Source organism: Zingiber officinale, unplaced genomic scaffold (genome assembly GCF_018446385.1).
Source record: "Zingiber officinale cultivar Zhangliang unplaced genomic scaffold, Zo_v1.1 ctg26, whole genome shotgun sequence".
NCBI classification, from domain to species: domain Eukaryota; kingdom Viridiplantae; phylum Streptophyta; class Magnoliopsida; order Zingiberales; family Zingiberaceae; genus Zingiber; species Zingiber officinale.
Window position 1 is genome coordinate 72,034 of NW_024589927.1, and position 27,461 is coordinate 99,494.

The window sequence follows — 27,461 nt, forward strand, 5'->3', positions numbered from 1 at the left end:
CTAATCTATCTCAAAGAAGTTCTTTATTTTCACCATCCAAAAGGTGATGTCCCATAAGCTTCCTCCTTTATACTTCGACGAATCAATCAAGCTAGTCATCTTCTTAGCTTCCTCGGCGGTTAGTCTGACGGAGAGCGACCTCGCTCTAATACCACTTGTTGGGAGATCTTAGAAATCGAATGGTCGGCTAGAAGGAGGGTTGAATAGTCGTCACTACAAGAAAAAAACTAATAGACAACACTTTAAAAGCGTTGTCTATGTGGCTGAAAAAGCGTTGTTAAAAGCACTGTTGTTAAAAGTCTGCTCAAAGACAAGACTTTAAAAGCGTTGCCGTTTGTAGCAAAGACAACGCTTTTGCAACGCTTTAAAAGCGTTGTCTTTTTTTACAAAGACAGCACAAAAAAAACGTTGTCTTTGTTAAAGACAATACATAAAAAGCATTGTATTTTTTAACAAAGACAAACAGTTTCACAACTCATAAAAAAGCATTGTCTTTTTTAGTAAAAGACAAGAGGTTTTAAATTATTATCTTTTAATACCAAAGACAAATAAAAGATAAATGAAAATGAATCTACTTCAATTAACAACATATTATTAAATAAACAACCAAGATAAATATAAAAATTATCATCTTTACACTTCTATAACAAACATAATTACTCACATACAAAAAAATTTAATTAGGCGACATTCAAAGCTACTCCTATTGACTACATCTTATTACATGAACTTAAAGGATATTGATAGATATTACTTATCCTCTTGACTTGAATGTTCTTTATTTATTGGCTTTAACCATCTTCTCGCTTAAATCCTAAAGCCTTCTTGGTAGTTATTCGTCAAAGTACTTCCCAGTCACACCCCTGAGGTTCGGATGCAGTGCCATATAGCATGTAGTTGTTGCTTCTTTAATAATCCATACCCAAGCTGTTTAGCTGGAGTTCCTGAATACCTCCTTTCACCTTCAAAATATCTGAAAGGGCACTGCATGTAAAATTTCCGCAATCTCAACATTTAATAAAAGACAACAAGAATAAGCAAACGATATGTAAAATTTCCACAATCTCAACTTCTCTCATTAAAGAAAACCTTATTCTAAAAAAGTCAAGAAATTGATGCATAAGAATAGAGTCAACTGAAATAAAACTATCAACTAAACATAAAGACAAATATAGGGAAAGTAAATACCTTACTGATGACAAAGCATTGTCTTTTTTAAAATACAATTAATTGAACGATTCTATTAATTGTTCAAAGGAGTGATATCTTAACTCACAATAATCGTGTGGTGAATATACATGAAAAGAAAGCATTCTTATTTTAACTAGTCACCACTAACTCTGAATAAAATCTATCACCCAATAGTTAATGTTTTGAGTAACATAATTACATGGACCACTCTCACTTTTAGCAAGTGGTATGTAAGCTTTAAATTGAAAATAACAAATTAGCATCTTTAGGTTATTGATGAAATATGATGCAACTATTCCAGCTAATGCGGAGACTTTCAGTTAACTGCACATGTAGTTCAATTTAATGATCAATTATGACCATATTACAATGCCTTCTAGAGTTCTAGATGCACAGACATATTTACCTGAGATTGCAAGCACTTCAACCAACCTCTTTAGATGAAAAGTTCAAACCACCAAATCTTTTGTTGCTCACAGCCCATAAAAAGAAAATCTGAAATGTTATAGTATTTGCATCATACTATAGTTTGAGAAACATAAATAGTGATTGCAGATAAATCATGAGTGGTGTGCATTTGTTCTATCGTGCTCTGAGACTGAGTGGTGTGCATTATTACTTCGGTACCACGATACACATACTTTTTTCACATTTGTTATTGTGACCACCACAAATTAATACAAAAACCATAATGCTAAAGAAGCTCACCATTCTAAGTTCCTCTGGTGTAATGTATCCATCCCCTTCCATGTCGAATTTGTCAAAAGCAGTTTTACATCGGACATGCCACTTGTCAGAGTCTTGCTCCATCTGATGCACATGCAAAGTTGCTGCAACAAATTCTCTTAAATCAACAAGTCCATCGGTGTTGCTATCTATCTGTGGAATAACATAAATCATCAGTCCATCAGTTTCGACAAATTGGTAAGGTCGTGTACTGACGCTAGAGAAGGGTTACTCGAATAGCAAACGAAAACATGGAAGCAGAGATTTAAGAATGGATAACAAATAGAAATCAGTTAAGGTATGTTAATCACAGATTGAAACTGCACGAGTAAGCACTAGCCACCAAAATAGCAAATAAATTACGGAAACAGAGATTTCTGAAACGAATAATGGATAGAAATCAGTTAAGGTTTTGTATGTTAATTACACATTGAAACTATGAAAAATAAGCTGAAACATTAATCATCCAAATTAAAAAAATGGAAGCAGAGATTTAAGAAATGCATAATGAATAGAGATCAATTGAGGTTCATTTGTTAATTGGTATCGACATTAATTTAAGATGGGTTCATTTGAGTTTAGGCGGTGTACCTCTTTGTTGTTATGACGCATGTATGATTACTTATTAACAAGACGATTCATTGACTTCAAGAATTTAGGGTCAGGGCAATAGGCCTAACAAGTTCATTTAATTTCATCCTTCTGTGCATAATCATGCGATAGGAATGTGCTGGTCATCCAGTAAACCATTAAAGAATGCAGCAGCTTGCCTTTTGTTTTCTTTTTCATATATATATTTTTTTATATAAAGTTGCTTAATTTTCCCCCAAAACAAGGGGGAAAATGTAAGAATGTTGATAAATGAAAATTTTGGAAATAAAATAAAAAAACTGTTTCCAGTTTGTTTAAACAAACATTAATCACATATAGTGACAGAGATATACATTTTAGAAGTAATGCTGTAAGAAAAGTAGTCTCAGAGCAAAGCAAGTGATGGAACTATCAAATGTACAAACATAGTTTACGATGAATCAAAGAAGTAAAAATTACGTATCTATAGCATTCCAATTTGCTAAAAGAACTACATGTGTTGTACTAGCAATTTGTGAAGTAGTCCATAACAGATTGCTATCAGTATTAAATGCATAATTCAATAGAAACAGTACAGTAGCTGAATCAGCAGACAACTATAATAATGATATTGAACTGAGAGACTTACAGCCTGAAGAATCTCTGGTACGCGTGGTCCTCTTAATCGCCAAGGCACATCCTTTGCCAGAGCCTGACCATGACCAAAAAATCATTAACAGCAGAGTCAGAGATGGTACATTTTCCAAATTGATTCTAATTTATGTAATGCGAATGGACCACTATATTGTGTAACACTTAGTAGACACTGGACAATGGAGAGAAGGTAGTCCGAAATGAAAAAAAGTAAACAATGGAGAGAAGGCAGTGCTAAATGAAAAAAGTAAGTACAAGAGTGGCAAATAAAATCAAGAAATATGTTAGACTTAGAGGAACTAAACGCTGCTCGAAGTCATGAGTCTCTCTCTCTCTATAAGGCAAAACCATGAAATACCTTTTAAGTAAAAAATTATAATTCAAAACAAGAAACTAGTTACAATATCAAGTTCCAGTAGCAATGATCCACATGATTGATAAATATATTATTTTTTTTTTTGCATACCAGGTTGTAAAAAATATGCATTATATATATAAGCAAAAAAAAACCTCAAATCTTGTAAAATAATACTCATAGAGAATATCAGTGTCATGCTGATGCCTAAACCAAAGTTTCCAAAGCATGCAAGAAAAAGTTTATCAAGTCTAACCTGTTTCATTTCTTCAAAGCTTATTAAACCACTTTTATCAACATCAATTACTTGAAACTGGTCCTTGAGATCAGCTAACTCTTCTTCATCCAGAGTACTAGCTATTGCCTGCATAAAATGAATTAGCGTCTCAGAGAACTTGTTTATAAAAAATAAATAAACTCCTGAGAACAAATATCTACCCTTTAACAGATAAATCATGCTACCTCAGAGTATGCCATGTCTTCAAGAGCAAAGACACAATAAACAGTGATTGCAGAAATCTGCCAATTCCTAATCAAGCTTTGCTTAGCTTCCACGTACCATAGTTTCTTCAGTTTCATCACTAGTTTCTTTTGCCTCGTACCCAATCAAGGAAGCCTCTAGATCATCAATTTTTTCATGGTGCTTGTGCAAAGTTTCCTGCAAAAGAATGAACCATAAAATACAAAGATATATTGAGATGGATAAAGTGTTCCTCTAATGATACATTTTCTCAGCAATAAAATGGAATCAGAGATAAGCCAAAAGCACCAACTTCAATAAGATTGGTCATCCCCTAATGAAATGAACTCAGTTTGCCATCCCTATTAGGTAATAAAGGTTCTTCACAATTATCTGGTCGGATCAAAATCCCTCCAATGTAAGTATGTCAAACAGAATGTGGTTCCGACAAGAAATTCTCAAGCTCCATCTTGGTCAGGTAAATGAATCTAGACAACCATTATTTATACTCCTTGATTCTGCGATCTTGATGTAGCAATGCAGTTTTGACGCCCAGCACCGCCTCGTCTTCCTCGGAGGATGCTGCAATTGCAAGCTAAGGTGTGCATCGTCAGATGCTGGTTTGGCGCTGTCGAAGTGCTTGGCGCCGGAGCCACTGTCAGAGTGTTCGTCGGTCGTCGAAGAGATGGGGAAGGCAACACCTTGACGGCGGGAGCGATAGAAGAGAGAGATCACATGGTGTCATTGAGGGCTTCGACGCCTCCTTTGAGCTCTTAAACGGAAAGAATCCGGACGAAAAATGGTAGCTTTTCGACTCCGAGCAATCGATCTCCTTCTCCTCCGTAAGATCAGGCTTTTCATTTCTTTGTAACCAAAACCAAATTATTTGTCTGTTAAAAAAACATCAAATCGGAGAAAACACCGCTCAAGATTCTTCTTTCGTACCTCATCCGCAATGCTTTTGCCATCATCGTCGACCTTGTCGTTGGCGGTAGAATTAGGGCTCTAGAGTTGGGCGGAGCTCATCTAGTGTGTCTTATCCTTGCAATCTGCTTCAAGCTTCATCCCATTCCCACCCTCCTCTTCGCGATCGCTCCGAATGGATATGAATTCCTTGAAGTTGTGCCTGAGTCGCTCTCCTGAGCAGTGTTCGAGCTCCTTCCGGAGGAGTGGCGGAGGAGGCTAGTGAGGGCGGCGTGGAGGAGGGTTTTGGCGAAGATGCGTTTTTCATGGACTTTTGGTGGAGATAGCTGTGGAAATTTTGAGGGAGGGGAATCGTTGTAACATATATTAAAAATATAATCATAGACAACGTCTCCTTAAAAAGCGTTGTCATTAACTCAACAAAAATACCAATAAACAACGGTGAAGTGAAAAAGCGTTATCTTTAATAAAAAAAATATAAAATATACACAATACTTTTAGTAAAAAACGTTATAAATAAAAAAAAGAAACGCTTTAAAAAAAAAATATTATCGTTTAAGTGTTATTAAATTTTAATTTTCTTATAGTACGTGCATCCTAAATCAATCGCTTCCTACATATTTATTAGTTGCACAAGAGAAAATACAATACTAATATGAATATGAAAGCTAAAGATCAAGAAAGAACAAGAAAACAAATCGACACGTCGATTTACATGGTTCAGAATAAAGTTCCTACTCCACGGCTGTCCGTAAGGTGGAGGATTCCTATCCGTCGGTAGATTACTCCCCGGAAGACCTTCGACTAGCTTACGTAACTCCTTGTGAGTGAAGAAACCTCACCACAACTCTCACAAGAACTCTTGAGAAGCTAGGGTACTAGTAGACTACTAATAGGGATTAACCACTTCTATTTTGTCAACCTTAACCAAGCTTCCAAGCCTTGATTATATAGGCCACGGGTTGGAAAACCCCGCCTTCCAGTCGACTGGTGAAAGTGTCAGTCGACTGCTCTCTGTGGAATTTTGACCGTTACAACCCAACGGCTCGATATCAGTCGACTGGTAAAAGTACCAGTCGACTGCTCCATACTGGTCGAGCGAATAGAAACATTCTATTCGCTCCTAGTCGACTGTTGTACTAGTCGGCTGCTATTTCTATTAGTCGACTGGTACCCCAAGTATAGTCTTTCAGCACTCGGACCCTCATCCTTACAATTCGAATCTTCTTTGCAATTTTGACCTCTTGCCTTCAAGCCTACTTCCTTTGACTCTCGTCCCTCGGATGCACTCAAGCCTGCAGCTCATCCCAATGTCATCCTTCGTGTATGCCTTGAAGTCGCTTCCCTCAACTCTTACCTTCAAGCTTCTTCCTTTGGCTCTCATTCCTCGAATGCATTCAAGCCCGCGGCTCGTCCCAATGTCATCCTTCGTGTATGCCTCGAAGTGCGTTTTCTTCTGCTCTTGTCCTTGGTGTCATATTCATGATCCCTCGGATGCTCCATCCTTCACCGAACTCAATGCATCAAGCTGAGTGATATGTGTATCTTGTAAACCTGCATAACTCAAATACACATATCAAATACAAGGGTGAACTTAACTTAAACCCTTCGCCCAAACACCAAAACACATGGTTGCACGGATCATTGGAATTGCTCCAACAAACCTAATTTTAAATTCAGAGTCACACAATTGACTAACATTTAGTAGGTTAAATTTGAAATTTTCAACAAGGAGTACTTTATTAATAATAAAATTAGATTATAATTCAATATTACCTATTCCAATTACCTTTAGTTTACCGTTATTTCCAAAAGCAACTGTTCTTAGTCTTTTGAAGGTCAATTTTGTGAACATTGTTTGATCCTCGATCATGTGTCGGGAGCAACCATTGTCTAATATCTATTTAGATTCCTAAAAAATAGAAGAAACAAGCTTTTAGCTCAAGTGTGATTTTTTAAAATTTAATTTGATTTAATTTAAAATTTATCCTTATTCATCTCACCCAGTCTAAGTTTTCAAACAAGGGATCCTATGATTTCGTGAGATGAGTTAACTTGAATTTCAAGGTTTGGTTTAAACTTTTGTTAGATTCAAATTTAGCTTTGGATTCAATAAACATGCATTCTTTGGATAAACTTCTAAGCTGTGGTGAGTTACTTGGATATCATTAGAGTAACCATACCTTCGTGGTTTTTCAAATAGTCTTATCCACAGAATTTAATAACAAAACTTTAGTCTAGCCAGTTAGGATTGGTAAGGGGTAGCTTCAATTAGTTCCACTAAGCCAAATGCACTAGGTCAAAGTCATATCTTCTTAGACAGGCATAGACATAGCTTCTTTAACTTACTATCATCTAAAACTTCTCTAGTATTATTTGTCAAGTTAAACTTTTATCCCTTTTTTTATCTAATCCTAATTATCCAATCGGCTAAACTATTATTTTGGAGGTGCTAGCTAATTTGGAGTCTCCTCCTGAATTATTAAACTTTTAGGTTTAGGTTTTTGGTTTATGTTGATTATTTTTATAGTTATAATAAACTTGATGGTAATTTAAATTAGCCTTTATTTGATTTAAATTTATTTGAGTTTGAATTGTTTGACTTCATTTTACGATTTGATTTATTTGATTTTATTTCATTCTTTAGTTTGGAATTTAGTTTTGAAGGTTTATTTTGGTTTGATTTTGAATTAATAAGTTTAGTTGGATTTGGTTTTAGATAATGAATTTTTTTTAGGTACATAAAATTGATTGAGTCCTACTTACATGGTTAAGTACGCTTTCATAACCCAGGCTTTAGTTTGTTTCTTATTTTGGCTTATAAGTGATATAAAAGTTTTGTTAGTTGAGCCGGGCTTGTATCCGAGTCTGGACTTCTTATACACAGCTCTTTGTGATCTAAGTATCATGTCTAGGTATTTGAATCTAGTTGTGAATTTTTCCAACAATTCTCTTAAATTAGTTACTTCAATTTTGAATTTAAAGTTTTCCTTTTCAAGTCTTTCGACTTGAGTTGAGTTAGTGTTTTTTGTTTGGGAGTTTAATTGTTCCTTAAAATGTTGGTTTTCTTTAAGGAGTGAGTTGTTTTGTGTTTCAAATTTTATTAATTTTTTATTTAGGCATGCAATTATTTTAAAAAATTTAGAGGTTAAGATAGAAGATACCTCGTTCGAACCTTCGGAAACAAGTGCAGACTCGTTGCTTGATTCATTTTTGGACTTGCCATTTTGTTTCGTCTCGCTTTCTGATTCAAGTTCCATTGCCATCAGTGCGAGGTAATTGTGATGCTTTCGATCTTCGTCATCTCAAGTCATCTTTTCTTCTTCCCGTATTTCAGTATTAACTAATTCATTCAAAGGTGAGTTTAGTTCAGTTACCTTGGCATCATTTGTTTTTTCGTGTAGTTCTTTGAGGTTGTCCTATAGCTCCTTTGCGTTTTCGTGTGGGCCGATGTGGTTTAGTTCTTCCTTCGTTAGCCCGCACTGAATTGTGTTAAGTACCTTGAAGTCAATATGGACCTTTTTATTCATCTTAGGATTCTAATTTTCTGGGTCTGTTGTAGTTCCGATCCTATGGTCAACTGGAGCCTTGTATCCTTTGGTGACGCTGAACCATTGGTCAAAATCGATTTGCAGGTATACCTCCATCCGCTTCTTCTAGTATGAAAAATTGTCACCGTTAAAGAGGGGAGGACGTACAATATTGTATCCCTCATTTTGGGCCATGAACCTTACACACAAAAGAGGAAAAAGAAAAGAAGTCCCAAGACTAGGTCTTGGATTAGCAGTGTGGGAGAAGAATAAGGGTATTAAGACTCGATTGGTGGTGCACTAAATCAGAGTAGTTTGCAATGAAAAATTTATCCAAAGAGGTAATTATACCAGTTTGGATTTTATGGAGAAAACTAAAAAAAAAAAAAATCGAAAGACAAGTATTAAAAGCAAGAAAAAAATCACCCCTTTACTTGATTGGTGATTGCACCAATTCAGAGCGGTACCGACGCTAATACCACTTGTAGGATCAGAAAGACGCTAGGGGGGGGGGGGGGGGGGAATAGAATTCTTTGAAAAAAAAAATTATGAGCGAACTAAAAACAAGTACGCATCGGAAGAATAAAAAATAATGCTAACAAATCAAGTTTTACTTGGTTCGGAGCTTTCGGCGACTCCTACTCCAAGACCCACATTCGTGAAGTGCTTTGGTTGGGCAATCACTATTAGTTCGCAAAAAGTGTTATGTATAAGAACTGAAAATAAAAGTTACCGACAAATAGAAAGGAAACAAAATATAGTCTCTTGTTCTGCGAACTTCGGAGCAGCCTTTCCGTATTGTTGGAGCCTTTTCGGAGTAGCACGCAAGAGAGAAACTTATAGTAATTGTTGTTGTGAAGCTCCTGGTCGAAGGCCTTTAAATAGGCCCATTCTAGATGCCTGGAACCCCTCTAGGCGCCTGGACCACGTGGCTCGGCCAGTTGACGCTCTCCACATCAGCTTGTGGATGAGTTTTGCGGTCTGGACGCCTGGACCGACTCCGGACGCTCGGATCGCCAGGGTGCCCTAGGCACTTGCCCGGGTGAGACTGGTCCCGGCGCCTGGACCCCTTCCGGGCGTTCGGACCCCCTCTTTCAGCTCATTCTTTTTTTTTTTTTTGACAAAAAAGGGTTAGTCTTGAGTAACAAAAATAGGTTCATCTTGCAAAACAGAGTTAGTACAACTCAGTAGATAAGAGTAGTAATTAGATCCTGGCTCCTCGAGACCAGGATCTAGTTAAGATCTGAATTTAGGTTTCCCAAATGTACCTAAGTTGGATCGACGCCTACAGTTCCCTCAATGGGGAAAGCATCCTCACTGGATCTCTCCTTTGGTTGCTTACCTTCACTTACCAACTGTAGTCACTTGACTTGCTTTTGACTCACCGGTCTTCCCGCTAGTTGTCAGGTCCACAAACCCAACTATACTTCGGCCGGTTGTCAAATCCTACGGACCCAACTAGACTTCCTACCAGATATCGGGGCCCGCGGACCTATTTGAACTTCCCACCATCTATCAGGTCCCACGAACCTAGCTGGATTTTAGACTAGTGTCAGGTCCTTCAGACCAGTCAACTCAAGCACACTTGGTAGAAAGGTTAGACAAACAACACATCTGATTTTAACCTATTTATCATACATCAAAACTAGATTATTAGTATAACCTGCACCAATACTAGTACAACGACCTTTTGAATGGGTAAGATCAAACATCCGGAGAGATATTTTACGTGCATTAAAAATTAATCCCACGATCGATTAAAATAAAAATAATCATTCATTTGCTACCATGAATGATCATGGTAGTAAAAAGGCAAAATCCATCATCCAGCAGCTCTACATGATCGGTCTCACGACCATCTATAAAGAGATAAATCGGAAAACTACAGTTGGCCATTGTAAGGGAGGACATTTTTCTCAGCTTGCTAAGATTTAACCCCTTGTCCATTATAACAATATCTATCCTATAATTATGTGTCGAAGGCTGAATGATTATCATTCATTTGTATAAAAAGGTGAAATATGTCATTTTAGGGCCCCTCACGACTACCCTACACGATTAAGAGGGAGTAAATCAGGAAACCGAAACTAGCCATCTTTGTCGGGATTCGATTCTTCCTCAATTCTACAAACCTACTGAATAATTATTATTCATGGTAGTAAAAAGGTGAAGTCTGCCACCCCAGTGACCCAACACGATCGACCCTACGACCATCTATGAGGAGGTAAATCGGGAAGCTGTAGTTGTCTTTTTTTTCCTTGGCTTTGTCGAGATTCAAATTCTTGTCCTATGATAAGAACTTTGTCCTATACTAACCAACTCAACCCTATAGTAGTAATTTTGCCCACTACTAACCAACTCAACCCTTATCCTATGGTAGTAACTCTGTCCCATACTAACTAACTCAACCCTGTCCAAGGTTGAATAATTATCATTTATATATGACAAAAGACAATTCGCTCGCCCCTAGCGCTCCCGTCAACCCATCCTTAGGCTAACACAGAGGCGATAAATTACGGATGGCTATTAACCATTAGTGTAGTGGCTAAGGCATGGGGGAAGACATGCTCGGATGTATTGAATTTCAACCCCATGACCTAATATGGCAACACCCCATTCCTTAACCATTGTATCGTCCCGAAGGGACTGAATAATTGTCATTCATGTGGTAGAAAAGACGATTCACTTACCCCCAGCTCTCCCGCCAACCCTTCCCCAGGCCAACACGGAGGAGATAAATCATGGGTGACTACTAGTCATTAGTGCAATGGCTAAGGCATGACAGAAGACATGCTTGGAAGCGTCAGTTTTGACTCCATGATCTAATATGGTAACGCTCATGCCTTAACTATCGCACCGCCCCGATGAGACTAAATAATTATCATTCATGTGGCAAAAAGGCGATTCATCCTCCAGTGCCCCTGTCAACCCATCCCGATGCCAACACAGAGGAGGTAAATCACGGGTAGCTGTTAGCCATTAGTGCAAGTTGCCAAGGTATGGGGGAAGACATGCTCGGATGTGCCGAATTTCAATCCCAATATCTCATGTGGCAACCCCTTATGCCTCAACCACCACACCACCCTGAGAAGACGAATAATTATCATTTATGTGACACAAGACGATTTGCTCACCCCAGCGCCCCCTCAAACCGTCCTTAGGTCAACACGGAAGAGGTAATCATGGCGGCAACTAGTCATTAGTATAGGTGGCTAAGATAAGGAAAAAGACATGCTTGGACGCGCCGAATATCGACCGGCCCCATGACGTTATGTGATAATATTTTATATTTTAACCACCACATTGCCTCGAGGTCCGAGGGGACAAAATAATAATAATAATAAATGGAAGTCGAATAATTGGTAAAAAAAGATGATTTGTTCGTCTTAATATTTTCATCAACTTATTTTTAGATTAATATAAATATAAAAAAGATAAATTATAGATAATTATTAATTATTATTATAAATGATCAAAATATAGGAAAAGATATAATCGGGCTTTATCAAATTTCAAAATCTAATACGATAATATCTGATGTCTCAACGCCTGATGTCTCAAGTACTGCATGCCCCGATTAAATGAATAATTATTATTCATGTACTTACCAACGGGGTAGGTAGGCAAATTGATTTATATGTATACGTGGTTCAATGAGCTGCCGAAGAAATAAGAATTTTAAATTTTGGACAACATATAACTACCGCATGCTTGTTAATAAAGGATAGCTTAGATCACCGACTCTAATAATAATATTTTATATTTCAATTATCGCACCGTCCAGAAGGACGGTCATTAATTCATCTCTAGATGAATAGGACAGAGTCTGCACAATTGAATACCATTAAATGACATTAAATTACACGTGCGGCTCTACGTTGTGACAAAAGGCAAAAAAAATTCGCTCCCAATATTTTATCGTATTCGATCTAAAGTTATCATAAGGAAGATAAATCTTAACATCCGAATGTGTATGTGACAAACAGATATAATATAAGGATAAAAGATTTATTCCCCAGTTGTCCACACGTGCGGCTCTACGTGTGAACGGAGGCAAAGGTCAGAGAGAGAGGCGAAAGTCGATTCAAACACGTATGTGCCTCCGTGATATAAGGACTGAGTCGATCACCCTCCCTTCACTCGATCCTCAAGCTTCATGGGGTTCTCAGCGGGTTTTGTCTCTGTCTCTATATCTGTTGTAGCGGCAGTTGGGTTTCTGCTGCTCGCTGCTGTTGCCTTGCTCGCCAGCAAGAAGAGGCGACAAGATCCTCCGGTGGTAGGCACCATCTTCCACCAATTTCTCAACTTCCAAAGGCTGCACGACTACCACACGGAGCTGGCTCGCCGTCACAAGAACTACCGTTTGCTCTCGCCCTTCGGCCGGCAGCTCTACACCTCCGACCCTGCCGTCGTCGAGTACATACTTAAGACCAACTTCAGCAATTACGGCAAGGTACGTACGCTTTCATCTACCAACCAAACTGTTGAGAATTAAAGCGCCTTTTTGGGTAGAGTTTGATATAAACATTCTCTAATTAATCAAAACCTAGCAAAATATTATCGTTGTCTCATGAAATCTTCCATGTTAAGTCATTTATCCCTTCCAAGATAAATAAATAAGTAAATTCTTTTTGTGACTTGCTGGTGATCAATATTCTGATTAATTTATTCAGGGATCATATAATTATGAAAACACACTTGAGCTGCTTGGAGATGGCATCTTTGCAGTAGATGGTGATAAGTGGCGCCACCAACGAAAGCTTGCAAGCTTCAATTTCTCCACCAAAGCCTTGAGAGATTTTAGTGGTGCTATTTTCAAAAATAGTGCATCCAAGCTCGCAGATACTATCTCTTCCCTCACCAACTCTAACCAAATGTTCGATATACAAGTAAGTAATTTGTTTTAAATCTAGCTACATGTATATGTATGTACGTACGTAAGCAATGAAAACTAAGTAACGAAAGCTTCAATAGGATCTCTTAATGAAATCCACCATGGATTCCACATTCAAAATCGCGTTCGGGTTCGAGTTGAATTGCTTGGATGGTTCGAGTCGCAACGGAAGTGAGTTCGCCAAGGCATTTGATGCGTCAAACGAGTGGATCCTGCTAAGGTTTGTAAATGCCTTTTGGAAGATCATGAGGTTTCTGAATGTTGGATCTGAAGCAGCTCTCAAGAAACATATAAAAGTGGTCGATGAATTTGTATACAACGTGATGGACATTAGGCTCAAACAAATCACAAACCAAGGAAATATTGAGACAGTAAGTGGACATCTGAACACTACGACTAAATATTCAGAGCTAATACTAATTACCATCTTTTGTCAGCGTACACAGGACAAGAAAGACGATATTCTTTCAAAATTCTTAGAGGAGAGCAAGAACAATCCAGATAAGATCGATATGCGATATCTGAGGGATATAATTCTGAACTTTGTCATTGCTGGAAAAGATACTACAGCAGGCACACTCGCATGGTTCTTCTTCTTGATCAGCAAGAACCCCTCCGTGCAGGAGAAGATATATCAAGAAGTAAAGCGAGTAATCGAACCAAATGAATGCGTAGACTTTGCAGAGTTTTCGCGAAACATAAGAGATGAGTCCCTCAACAATCTCCACTATCTCCATGCTACCCTCACCGAGACACTGAGGTTCTTCCCTGCAGTTCCTTTAGTAAGTTTTTAAGTGCTACAATCAATTCTGAACAAATAAGTAGACGAAATGGCACGACCTCAGTGAATTGTATTGTTTGTTCAGGACAACAAGGTTTGCTTTTCAGATGACGTTCTGCCAGGAGGCTACAATGTGAGCAAAGGCGACATTGTGTTCTACCAGCCATACGCAATGGGTAGAATGGAATATTTGTGGGGCGAGGATGCCGGGATTTTCCGACCGGAAAGATGGCTGGATGATGAAGGGGTCTTCCAGTCTGAAAGTCCCTACAAGTTTGTAGCTTTTCAAGTAAGCAAATTGATCCATAAGTGGTTCAAGAAACTGGTATTTTAATCTTCTACGAGATAATTAGTATTTTTTTCTGTTTTTTGTTGGGGTATTTTAGGCTGGTCCAAGAATCTGCTTGGGTAAAGAATTTGCCTACAGACTAATGAAGATATATGCAGCAGTTCTTGTATACTTCTTCCAGTTCAAGCTTCGTGATGAGCAGAAGGATGTCCATTATAAGACCATGACAACGCTTCAAATTGACAAAGGGCTCTTCCTTGAAGTGCTCTCTAGATAAAGAACTGTTGGAAAAAGAATTATTGAAGAAGAAATAAAAAAAAATTATGGGAGAAAATAATGTGGAAGAGGAGGAAAATTTCTATGTGGAATAGAAGGATAATAAAATAAAAACTCAACTTGTTTCATTCATAGAAAAAGAATACATATTTATAGACGTATTAAATAAGTACTAATCTTAAATACATTGAATCTAGATTTTATTTTTCTTTATTTTATATTCACGAACTCTTATTTTTATCACGTCATCAAATTTTATCTCTATGAATTTTTATTCTTATCAAGATTGCCATCTCATCAAATTCTATCTCCATCCACTAACTCTTATTAATTTATTATTATTTTTATCCCAAATCAAATTTAATTTCAATACTCCCTCTTAAACTTGATTTTGCAACTCCAAGTAAATTTTACATCCTGATGAAGTCTTCAAATTTGAGAGATTTGGTAAATATATCAGCAACTTGATCTTGAGACTTTATATATTCCACTTGTACCTCTTTTCTTGTAATGCATTCTTCGATATAGTGATAGTGCATATAAATGTGCTTTCTTCTATCATGGAAAATTTTATTATCAATTCGAATCTTAGTTGTCTTATGCCCTTCAGGAAGTGGAGTACTTTTCTTTTCGATCACCTTGACTTTTTCATCCATCACATCTTTCACTTTTTGCTCTTTATAGCTTTTTCAAAATCTATAGGCTCGCAATTGACAAAGAGGCAACATAGAGTAAGATTTTTTTGATTTTCGGTTACCTCATAAATGTCCCGTAAGCTTCTAAAGCGTGGTATTCTTTCATTTGAAGTTGATATAGATGAATTCTCTAGAGTACTTAATGTTGGTGTTACTAGTAGAGTAGTAGGCTCTTCTCTTGTTTGCTCCACCCTTGGTTGCTCCACATTTTCTTCTTCAAAGTATGGGAAGAAGTTGTAATCTTCATTTTGAGATTCCCAATTCCATTCTTCTTCTTCATTAAATTTGATATCCTGACTGATGATTATCTTTCCAGTATCTGGATTGTACAGCTTATACCCTTTTGAGTTAGTATCATAGCCAATAAAGACAAACTTTTTACTTTTATCATCCAGTTTACTTCTTGCTTCATCAGACACATGAACATGAGCTATACTAAAAAAACTCTTAGATGATAAATCCTAGGTTTCATTCTGCTCCATGCTTCTTGTGGTGTCTTGCCCCCCACACTTTTGTTGGTGATCGGTTGGATAAGTATACTGCACATGCAACTGCTTCTGCCCAAAGTTCTTTTGGTAGCCCCTTGCTTTTAAGAATACTCCTTGCCATGTCAAGGATGATTCGATTATTTCTTTCCACCACTCCATTTTGTTGAGGGGATCTTGGAACCGTTAAGGGTTGTTATATTCCGTTGGCTTCACAAAATTCTTGAAACTCCTTTGAGGTAAATTCTCCTCCTCGATCAGAACGCATAGCTTTGATCTTGAGGCCACTCCCTTTTTCTACGGTCTCTTTAAATTTTTTGAATATGCCGAAGACCTCCGATTTTTGCTTCAAGAAGTATACCCAAGTTTTTCGAAAAAAAGTCATCTATAAAAAGAATAAAATAATTACTCTTACCAAGTGAACTTGGCTTTATTGGACCGCAAACATCCGTATGTATAAGTTTAAGAGGCTTCTGGGCTCTTGAACTTGACTCTTTTGGAAAATCTCTTCTAAATTGCTTCCCACGTAGACATGCTTCACATAATTGATTATGATATTTGATGCAAGGTAGTCCTCTCGTCATCTCTTTCTTTGAAAACAATTCTAGTCCTCCAAAATTGAGATGCCCAAATCGAAAATGTCATAGCCAAGTGATGTCTTTATAACAAGCTTTGAGACAATTGACAACATCATTTTAAATATTAAGTGAGAACATTCTATTTCTTGACATAGGTACTTTAGCAATTAAGCAACCAATATCATCTTTCAAGATAAGCATATTATCTTTTAGATGAATATCATATCCTTTTTCCAAGAGTTGTCCTAAGCTCAAAATGTTACTCTTCATATTTGACACAAAAAAAATATTTGAGATAAATTCATGCTTTCCATTCTTCAAACGGATGAGAATGTTACCTTTGCCTTTCACCTCTGAAGGATACATTACCACCAACTGATTCATCAAGCTCTATGAACATGTTCATTTTCCCACACATATGGTTGCTTGCACCAGTGTCGAGATACCAGATTGTATCTACGCCTCTTTTATTATCTTTATATGCTGGCAGTAGGGTGTCATCTTCTTCTTTCCTTTCTTCCATATAGTTTTCTCTTTCATATACTTTGTTCTTCGATGATCTACATTTTTTAGAATAATGCCTAAATTTATTACAATTGTAGCACTTAACTTGAGATTTATCATACCTCAAGTTTGTGTACCCTCTTCCACGTCCTCTTGTTGAATGTTCTCCTCTTTCATTATTGTTGTTAGAAATCCATCCTTGCTCATTAGGACGACCTCGTCCAGATCCACGACCTCTTCCACGTTGACTTCTATTGTTATTGAAGCTTTCATATTTCTTTATTGGTTGAAGAGTCGTCTTTAGGAGTTGTTGAGTAATTTCTTCATTTATCTTCTTCTTTTCTTCATGGGCTTGTAATGAACCCAGGAGTTACTCTATCGTCATGGCTTGTAGATCCTTGGTCTCTTCGATGATGGTTGTAATGTTATCAAATTTTGAATCCAGTGATCGAAGAATTTTCTCAATAGTAATTACTTCTCCTAATTTCTCACCATTTCTCTTTAGTTGATTAGAAATGGTAGAGACTCTAGAAAAGTAATCGGATACCAATTCGCCTTCCTTCATATGAAGAGCATCAAATTGACTTTTTAATGTTTGAAGTCATACCTTTTTTATCTTTTCTTCTCCTTGATATGAGACTTGAAGCTTTTCCCATGCTTGTTTGACCGAAGTAGCACTTGAGATTTTCTCGAAACCATCCTCATCTAAAGCTTGATAAATGAGGAAGAGAGCCTTCTTGTCTCTCTTTCTTAAATCTCTTAAACTATTTTTTTCAATAGGAGATAGCGTAGAGTTATCATGCGGCTCAACGTAACCTTTTTCTATAATCTCCCAAACATCATGAGCTCCAAGAAACGCCTTCATCTTGATACTCTAATTATCATAATTACTCGCCTTGAGTATTGGAACTTGGAAGGGAATCATACTGTTAGGACCGAAAAGTAGCTAGAGGGGGGTGAATAGCTCTTCGCTTGCTCGTTGCTCGGCGTTGCTTGTTTCTTCAAGGATGCACAGCGGAAATACAAAGAAACAAATACAAACACGCTAACACTTGGATTTTACTTGGTATCCACCTCCAAGGGAGGTGACTAATCCAAGGATCCACACAACGCACGCACCCTCCACTAATGAAACTCTCCTTTATGGTAACTACCAAGGACGGAGAAGCCCTACAAGACTCAATACAAGAAGAAGAAAGGGTAGTAAAGAAATACAAGCTTACAAGCTTACAATGAGTGCACAAACCCTAACCCTAGTTTCTTCTTCTTGCTTTGATCAGCCTCTTGACTTGGAAGAGCCTCCAAGAACCTTCAAGAACTGGCGATCTTGAGCTTGAGAAGAGTTGTAGAGGAGCTGTGATGAATCTGGAATGAATCGGTGAAGAGATGCCGAAGGAAATGAACGCCTGCGGCTTAAATACGACGCAACGGTCGGATCCCAATCGATTCGATTATTCCCAATCGATCGGGGAGGCTTTGGATCAATCCACGGATCGATCCAGAGCGCCTCTGTGCAATGGAAAAACGCCTGGATCGATCCACGGATCGATCCAGCGCTTATCGCGCGAAGCGTTCGCTGGTGAGACCTCTGGATCGATCCACTGATCGATCCAGAGGCTTTCTGTTCGCTGGGAAAGGTCTGGATCGATCCACTGATCGATCAAGAGCTTGGTTTTTGCCCGAAACCAAGTCCCAAACCTCCCAAACCAACATCCGGTCAAACTTAACCTGTTGGTACGTCATGCCTAGCATCTAGTCACTCCCTTGACCTGCTAGGACTCCCTCACCAAGTGTCCGGTCAATCCCTTTGACCCACTTGGACTTTTCTTTCATGCCAAGTATCCGGTCACTCTCTTGACCTACTTGGACTTTCACCTAGCTTCACTCACTAGGGTTTTCAATCTGCCTAGCTTCACTCACTAGGTCTTTCACCTGGCTTCACTCACCAGGATTTTCATACTGCCTAGCTTCACTCACTAGGACTTTCATCTGCCTAGCTTCACTCACTAGGACTTTCATCTGCTTAGCTTCACTCACTAGGACTTTCACCTGACTTCACTCACCAGGATTTCCATCCAGTCAGGTATACCTACTTGACTCTTCTTCATTCACACTGATCAGTCCAAGATCAGAATCTCCCCATATGAACAACTGCACCTGCATTGTCCATGTGTCTACATGTATTGTCAAACATCGAAACTATGACCAAGACTCAAGCTTGGTCAAACCAGTCAACCTTGACCTAAGGGATTGCACCAACACATACCTCCATTAGACATGATTTTGATATCACTTTGTTGGAAAAAGAATTATTGGAGAAGAAATAAAAGAAATTATCGGAGAAAATTATGTGAAAGAGGAGGAGAATCTCTACATGGAAGAGAAGGAGAATAAAAAAAAACTCAACTTGCTTCATTCATTGGAAAAAAATACATATTTATAGGCATATTTGATAAGCACTAATCTCAGATACATTGAATCTAGACTTTATTTTTCTTTATTCTATCTCCACGAACCTTATCCTTATCACTTTATCAAATTCTATCTCCACGAACTCTTATTCTTATTAAGATTGCCACCTCATCAAAATCTATCTCCATCCACCAACTCTATATTAATTTATTATTATTTTTTTTATCCAAAATCAAATTTAATTTCAACAAGAACATCTACTGAATTTCAACAAGAACAAGGATTTGTAGAGAGGTCTAGTGGAATCTAGAAAGGAGAAGGGAAGAGAGAGTTAAAATAATGGTTAAGGAGTGTCCTAGCTTGGTCACTCTAATGTTTAAGTCAGTCTACAGTAAAGGAGAATGAAGAAGAAAAGTAGTAGAAGTTGCTTAGGTTTCAAGAGTTACCCCATGCCCCCGTGAGGGCTAACAATCTTTTATAGAACTGTAGTTATGCTCTCGCGTTCTTCACGTGTTATTATATCTGTGCTTTCATTACTCATGTTTTCTAAAATAAATGACTGCATTGGCCACTTTTATCGAGTTAAATGACTATGTTTCCCACGTTCTTTGGGAAAAATGACTGTGTTGTCCATATCTTCCATGAGCAATAGTTCAACGTCTTGCCCGTCAGTAGTCATGTATATCAGTGATCGGTCTGGATATGGGAATCTTGAATTCTAGGGCTGCGTGGAGTTAGGGACTGTGTGGAGTCGAAGATTATATAGAGTTGGAGGATACAAGGAGTCGGGGATAGTATAGAGTCGGGACTGTATGAAGTCGAAGACTATATGGAGTTGGGGATGACTTATAGAGTCAAAGACTATGAAGTCAGGACTTACGCAGAGTGATTATCTTCAGTATCAATGAATAAATAGGAAACACCAGGAAGTTATATCATAAACAAATAACCTTATAGATTTATATCAAAACTAAAATTCTCTAATTATTTCTCCCTGTTCTTATAGATTTTTTTATATTCTAAATAGTTTATATTTTAAGAAGGAATATTATAATCAAGAAATTATAATTCAATGCGCGCCTTAAACTTAAAAGATTTGATTTTTATTTTTATATTTCTTATTATATTTGATAGGATAAGTACAAAAATTAAATAAATGATAGATCCCATAAAAAATGATTTTGTCATAGATTTCAAGATAAGAAAAATATTTTTATCATTTTTCTTAAAGGAAATAAAAAAATTAAAAATATTTAATTCATTCAAATATTTGAAGCTTTCTTAGGATTTATGCAATAAAACTCTTTGAAAATACTTGATACCATGTAAACATATATAAAGTCTATTATTTATAGACACATTAATCAATAAGATTTATCGTTCGTCTCCGATTCTTTATCACCCTATTCCTCTTCCAATTCCTACCTGAAAGACACAAAGGAAGAGATATCGAAGAAAACGATTGCACTTTAAAAATTTGACCTTCAGATTATCGAGGCGATTGACAACAAATTAGGCCTTGAATAATGAGAAAGTAGCTGATACGAGATGTTAAAGGCACCTAGGTATAACATGACAGTAGTCAAAGTCAAAGTGACGTGGTATTTAAGGTCAAGAGGAGGTGACAGTAAGCGTGTCACTCTCCATGAGGTTTTGGTATTCGCCCATCACTAAGGCCTTCATAATGAGGATGATCGGCCTATAAACGGTCTGACTTAGGAAACCTAGCACTCCATTCTATTGTATTGAGACATCTATCATATATCCGAGCATTCTATATCCGACCGAGTTTTAGGAACATCTAACTTATCACAAATCTGACCGGTCATAAATCTAGCCGGAATAAGGGGCCCAGATTCCCACTCAATAAAAGTCTTATAGTATATGATCGGTCGACCTTATGAGTTCTCTCACATACTAGTCCACCTTTATATAACTGATCAGTAATAACTTTGATCAGATTTATACAGTTCAGCATGTCAGTCTCTTATACATATAGAAAAGTAATTCCCCTTATAAATTCGACCGAATTTTTAGATCTCTGGTTTCCGCTTCAAAGGCGAGTCTTCTCTCATATAAATGATCGACTTAAAGTCTGACTGAATCTCCAAGGACTCAGTTCCCTATTCCTTAAAGGTAAGTATCCTTGTATATGGTCGGTCGGCTAAAGAGTCGACCGGACCTAGGAGACTTAGGTTCATATTACTTCTAAAACGGATCTCAGCACCACCCAGTACATAACCAAGCAGCTTAAAAGAAGAATAGATATGCAGTCGACTGGTTTAAAGACCCGCCCGATACACTCATTAGAAAACATGATTAGAGAATCACAATAACCTGTCAGAATAATAACAGTTTATCAGAGAATATTATTCTATTATAATATGATCATTTACTAGAACCTTCTTCAAAGGTGATTGCACTTCCAAGCAGCCAACAACTTCTGACAACATATTCCTTTAACCGCCTAATTAATGGCGTAAGTTACAAAAGATAAAAAGGTGTGCATATAAGTAACGGAAGATTCTTTGAATTTATTGTACATCGCCCAAGCTGTATGTCTTCCATTCCCCTACTGAACAACCTCTGACATTCTCTGTCACCTCATGATTGCGGAGGTTATGAGATATGGTAAATAAAGGAGGGCCCTTTCCGTTGGCAAGGTACGTATTTTTTTGATAGCAGTTATGCATTCTACTGTTCTTCTCTCTGTTTTAGTTGCTCAGACATCGTACTGACTTAAGTGTCAAAGGGTCTTCGCCAAGGACCCTTCCCTAGTTTTTGGGCACTGGTGTCTTGTTTGCTCTCTTAAGTGTGTGTAGAGTAGAGAAAGGTACTCGGAGCTCTTTTCCTGTTCCAATTCATCATCTTCTCTCTCTCATGACGTCTTTGGCTAGTCAACCACATCTCCACCTACTCGCGTCATCTCTCTAATTTTTAGACATAATCAAATTTGACACCGTTTGTGGGAACTATTATATGAATATATCTGAAGGAAAAGATGGAAGAAGCGGATGATTTACTACTGTCATCTTATCTCAAGAAGATTTTAAGCTGCTAGTCATAGCCCGAGCTCAAAAGATGATGCAACAACAGCAAGCAGTCGCCATTGGCACATTGCCACACGATCCGACTGTCTCTAAGATGGGTCCTCATACTGAAGGACTCAAGTAGAAGTCCATGCTGGGTTTCACCCAATTCCCCCACCAGCTGCAAGGTTTGTGCAACCATCTATCCCGCTGGTTGGCTTACCGCTTGTGCCACCAGCCCCGATATAGCATGCCATCGGATACTATTCTGCACTCCGTTCGGGGAAATGGGCCAAGAGAAAAGGCCCTAAGTGTATTCTACTAGGCATGCACCCATGTAGGATATGCACAAGGGAAAAGCCCGACAATCAATAACTCTCCTGAACGGGCAAGTATGCCATTCTCCCAGGAGATATTGGGAGACAAGCTGGCAAAGCACTATTAACCTATGACGATAGGGGAATATAAAGGGTCAACTGACCCTGAAGACTACCTCCTTGAGTTTAAGACCGTTGCCCTCCACCAATATACAGACAATGTTAAGTGTCGAGCGTTTCTCAATATACTCTCTGGCTTGGCATAGAGGTAGTTTAAGCGACTACTGTCCGAATCCATCTGCAGTTCTAAGGATTTTCATAAAGTTTTTCTTCATCATTTTTAGGGATGACAATTTCACCAGAATCCGATAGAGGATCCGACATCCGACCCGAATGGAGGAGGGTATGGAGAGACTATCAATACCCGATACCCGACCCGAATACCTGATTAAATAATATATATACATATATTAAAAAAAAAATCCTTTTTCCAAAATTAACTTACAATTTTTGTTGATATTAATAGGAGACTATATAGATGTTTAATCTATTTTTTAATTTTTATATATATATATATATATATATATATATATATATATATATATATATATATATATATATATATATATATATATATATATATATATATATATATATATAGTTGTTAATTTTAATATATTTTTGTTGAATGATAATAATTGGATAGAAAGAAGAAAAATTATAACTATAGAAGATATCCAATCATTTAATGGGTATGAGTATACCCATCGGAGATCATATACCCAATGGGTATGGGGATGGAGGATATAGAATCCAATTCGAACCTGACCCATTGCCATCCCTAATCATTTTGCTAGCAGCTGCCGATAACATAAGACCCCCCTGAGCCTCTTTTCACTCAAATAGGGACCCAAATAGATGCTCAGGACTTACATTAAGAAGTTCAATTAAGTGGCCATAGATTTTCCCTTAGCCACCCCAGAGATCTTGGTGAGCGCCTTTTCTCAAGAGCTCACAGACAATGATTTCTTTCATTCTCTCATCAGAAGGATCCCTAGAGATTTTGACCATCTACTCAGTCAAGTAACAGAGTACATCAATGTCGAAGAGGCGCAGTCCACCCAGAAGAAGGAAGTCGCCACGCCCGTTCCGGCCTCAACTCCCGAGTGTCAAGCACCACCACCTCCTCCACATAAAGGACCCCGGGTAGGCCCTCAGTCTCATCATCAAGAACCATGGTCCCAAGTTGTACAACATGTGGAGGCCAAGCAAACCAAATATCTTCTTGAGGGCGAAGAGATAGTGGTCTGTCTTCTGATACTTCCTGCTTCTGGCGAAATGACGCAGGAAGACAGTCTTGAAATCATGGAAACAAGTGATGGACCCGTTCAGCAATCCATCAAACCATTTCTGGGCCGAGCCAGATAGAGTGTTCAAAAACACTCGACACTTATTGGTGTCGCTATATTGGTGCAACAGTGCAGAGTTCTGAAACTTCGGAAGATGATCCTCGGATCCTTGCTATCGTCGTACTCTCCAATGGTTGGGGGCTTGAACCCCTTCGGTAGCTTCTCCTCTAGCACCCTTAGAGAGAATGACACTTGTTCATCAGTCTCCCCTTGGGGCTCCTTCCTGAGGATTATAACTTCCCCTTCTTTAAGTTCCTGGGCGGGAAGTTTTTCGCCATAGAGGGTTATGGTTGCTCTTTCTTATTATAACAGTCCAGACCCTTGTGATAATAGTTTGGGCCAAGTTCCCGATAGAAGACCGGTGGGAACTCCTCGGGTTGTTTCCTCTTAGACCCTCTATCAGAAACATGAGTCAGGTCCTTGGAAACCGTAGAAATCTTGTACGGTCACGAAGCAGTGGTCTGTTTCTCAAAAGCCGCTCGCCTCTTGGCCTTCTTGAATAGTTCATACCCCCCTGTCGTCATGGTCACGTTGATCCGTCCGGTGTCCTCTATCTTCACGTTCCAGAACAGGTGAAGAAATCTCCCACAGACGACGCCAAATTGATCCTGTCTGGAATCTGAGTAGATGAAGGTCGGATGAGTTGTTGCTAGCGTTGACGGAGGGTGACTGGGACACCGTTCTCATATGCGCCTACAGGAATAGACCCCCACGTGGTGCTGATGGGCAACGATGACTGAGCCAGCGGTACTTGAGCTCTGCACACACTCAGACAGACACCCAGAACGTTAGAGGCCAGAAATCAGGGAAAAAATCCCCGGGGTAGGCCCTCCGACGCTCAAGTCAGGTACTTTTTGTTGGATTGAGACCACGCTAGAGGGGGGGTGAATAGCGCTCGTGGCTTTCACATATTTCGGATAAAAATATGTTAAGAATAAAGCAGCGGAAATAAGTAAAGCAATCACACAGAAGACATCAAGTGTTTATTTGGTTCAGAGCCTAGGGTGACTCCTACTCTAAGGTCCGCGATCGTTGATCGCTTTCGGTGGGTAACAACTATAATATCGCAAAGAGTACAATAAATGATTACAATTAGATGCACAATTAACAGTAGTTAAATATACCAACGATAAAAAGAAATGGCAGATTCTAGGCTCCGAGTCGTTGGGGGCGTTGCTACAGCACTTCTGGGCATCTTTAGAGCAACACACAATAGCCAGATCACTTTGAAATCGTTAATTTGAGCGGCTGGTCGAAGAGGCCTTAAATAGGCTATTGAGGGCGCCTCCAAGTCCTCATGGAGGCGCCTCAAAGGTGAAGTCCTATCCCTCTTCCTGTGCTGCGATAAGCCTCCGCTGCCTACTGCTTATCCTGCCTGCAGGCGCCTTCATCGCTCCATGGAGGCGCCTTGGATGCTAGGCTTGAGGCGCCTCAACCTCCCTTTAGGGTACCTCCAAGCTTGCTGCTCATACTTCTTCTGCCTTGCACCCGAGGCGCCTCAAGCTCCATGAGGGCGCCTCGGGTAATATTCATCCGAGGCATGATGTGCACTTTAGTCCCTTCAAAATATGTTAGTCCACAAAACACACACATACCCTGCAAGACAAAGTTAGCACTATATAAATACAATAAATAAAGTATTTGACAGTCTTCGGACTGTCCGGTTCTGATTTCGGATTTCTACCAGAAATCCTAGGTTGAACCGACGCCTACTGTTCCCTCTTCCGGGGAACGCGTCCTCACCTACTCCACTCAGAAGAGTATACCTGTTGCCAGTTCGATCCTCCAGATCGACTGGACTTTTGCTCAGTGCTCGAGTCTTCAGGACTTTCTGTCGGACGTCCACTCCACGATCCGCCCAATCTTTCACCTGGTTCGCGACACCAGGACTTTTCACCTAGAGTCCTCGACTTTAGGACTTTTTCCCGAAGCCCTCGATCCACCAAGACTTTCCGCATAGGGTTACCACCCCCTATGACCTAGGATTATCACCCCCTATGACCTAGGAGATAAATTATGGGTGACTACTGACCATTAGTATAGTGGCTAAGGCATGGGGGAAGGCATGCTCAGATGTATTGAATTTCAACCCCATGACATAATATGGCAACACCCCATTCCTTAACCACTGTATCGTCCTGAAGGGACTGAATAATTGTCATTCATGTGGTAGAAAAGACGATTCGCTTACCCCCAGCTCTCCCGCCAACCCTTCCCTAGGTCAACACGGAGGAGGTAAATCATGGGTGACTACTAGCCATTAGTGCAATGGTTAAGGCATGACAGAAGGCATGCTTGGAAGCGTCGATTTTGACTCCATGATCTAATATGGTAACGCTCATGCCTTAACTATCGCACCACCCCGATGAGACTAAATAATTATCATTCATGTGGCAAAAAAAGGTGATTCGTCCTCCAGTGCCTCCGTCAACCCATCCCAATGCCAACACAGAGGAGGTAAATCACGGGTAGCTGCTAGCCATTAGTGCAAGTGGCCAAGGTATGGGGGAAGACATGCACGGATGTGTCGAGTTTCGATCCCAATATCTCACGTGGCAACTCCTCATGCATCAACCACCGCACCACCCCGAGAAGACGAATAATTATCATTCATGTGGCACAAGGCGATTTGCTCACCCCAGCGCCCCCCGTCAAACCGTCCTTAGGTCAACACGGAAGAGGTAATCATGGTGGCAACTAGCCATTAGTGTAGGTGGCTAAGACAAGGGGAAAGACATGCTTGGACGTATCGAGTATCGATCCCAAGATCTCATATGGTAATACTCCATATATATTTTAACTACCGCACTACCTCAAGATCCCGAGGGGACAAAATAATAATAATAATAAATAGGAGTCGAATAATTATCATTCATATGCTAAAAAAAAAATCGATTCATTTACTTTAATATCTTTATCAATATGAAAGAGATAAATTATATATGACTACTCAATATTAATAAAAATGGTCAAAATATGCAAAAAGATGTGCTCCGACTTTATCAAATTTCGATTTCAAAATCTAATACGATCGTATCTGATGTCTCAACGCCTGATGTCTCAAGTACTGCATGCCCCGATTAAATGAATAATTATTATTCATGTGGGTAGGTAGGCAAATTGATTTATATGTATACGTGGTTCAATGAGCTGCCGAAGAAAGAAGAATTTTAAATTTTGGACAACATATAACTACCGCATGCTTGTTAATGAAGGATAGCTTGGATCACACGGCCTTGCCCATGCTGCCAGTGTTTTCATCATTATTTTACTTGTTAGAACATAAACCGTATTGACTTCAAGATAAACAAAAAATATTAATTTTTCTTACCATGACACAGTTCGTACGGTAACGGTAGTCGCGCACGAGCAAATAAATCAT

The 27,461-nt window shown here is 38.8% G+C and overlaps 2 protein-coding genes across 8 annotated transcripts; one reads left to right on the forward strand and one right to left on the reverse strand.

Annotated features, from left to right (window-relative positions):
• Positions 1–594: 594 nt before the first annotated feature.
• Positions 595–5,258, reverse strand: LOC122037332 (calcium-dependent protein kinase 4-like). Of its 6 annotated transcripts, none has more exons than XM_042596763.1 (7): positions 4,902–5,258; positions 4,270–4,819; positions 4,056–4,154; positions 3,753–3,860; positions 3,137–3,199; positions 1,900–2,070; positions 595–984 (listed from the first exon to the last, which is right to left on the reverse strand). In XM_042596763.1, the coding sequence occupies exons 2-7, from the start codon at positions 4,285–4,287 to the stop codon at positions 856–858; spliced, it is 588 nt and encodes a 195-aa protein (XP_042452697.1). In that variant the 5' UTR covers positions 4,288–4,819; positions 4,902–5,258; the 3' UTR covers positions 595–855. The 6 variants fall into 6 exon arrangements, with proteins under 6 accessions (XP_042452697.1, XP_042452695.1, XP_042452699.1 ...); XM_042596761.1 differs by having other exon boundaries at positions 3,959–4,154; positions 4,902–5,254; XM_042596765.1 differs by adding an exon at positions 1,598–1,686 and having other exon boundaries at positions 595–973; positions 3,959–4,819; positions 4,902–5,253.
• A 7,198-nt stretch (positions 5,259–12,456) lies between these two features.
• Positions 12,457–14,835, forward strand: LOC122037335 (cytochrome P450 704C1-like). Of its 2 annotated transcripts, none has more exons than XM_042596770.1 (6): positions 12,457–12,863; positions 13,084–13,299; positions 13,385–13,675; positions 13,751–14,086; positions 14,171–14,374; positions 14,472–14,835. In XM_042596770.1, the coding sequence occupies exons 1-6, from the start codon at positions 12,567–12,569 to the stop codon at positions 14,649–14,651; spliced, it is 1,524 nt and encodes a 507-aa protein (XP_042452704.1). In that variant the 5' UTR covers positions 12,457–12,566; the 3' UTR covers positions 14,652–14,835. The 2 variants fall into 2 exon arrangements, with proteins under 2 accessions (XP_042452704.1, XP_042452703.1); XM_042596769.1 differs by having other exon boundaries at positions 12,463–12,863; positions 13,742–14,086.
• Positions 14,836–27,461: the final 12,626 nt, after the last annotated feature.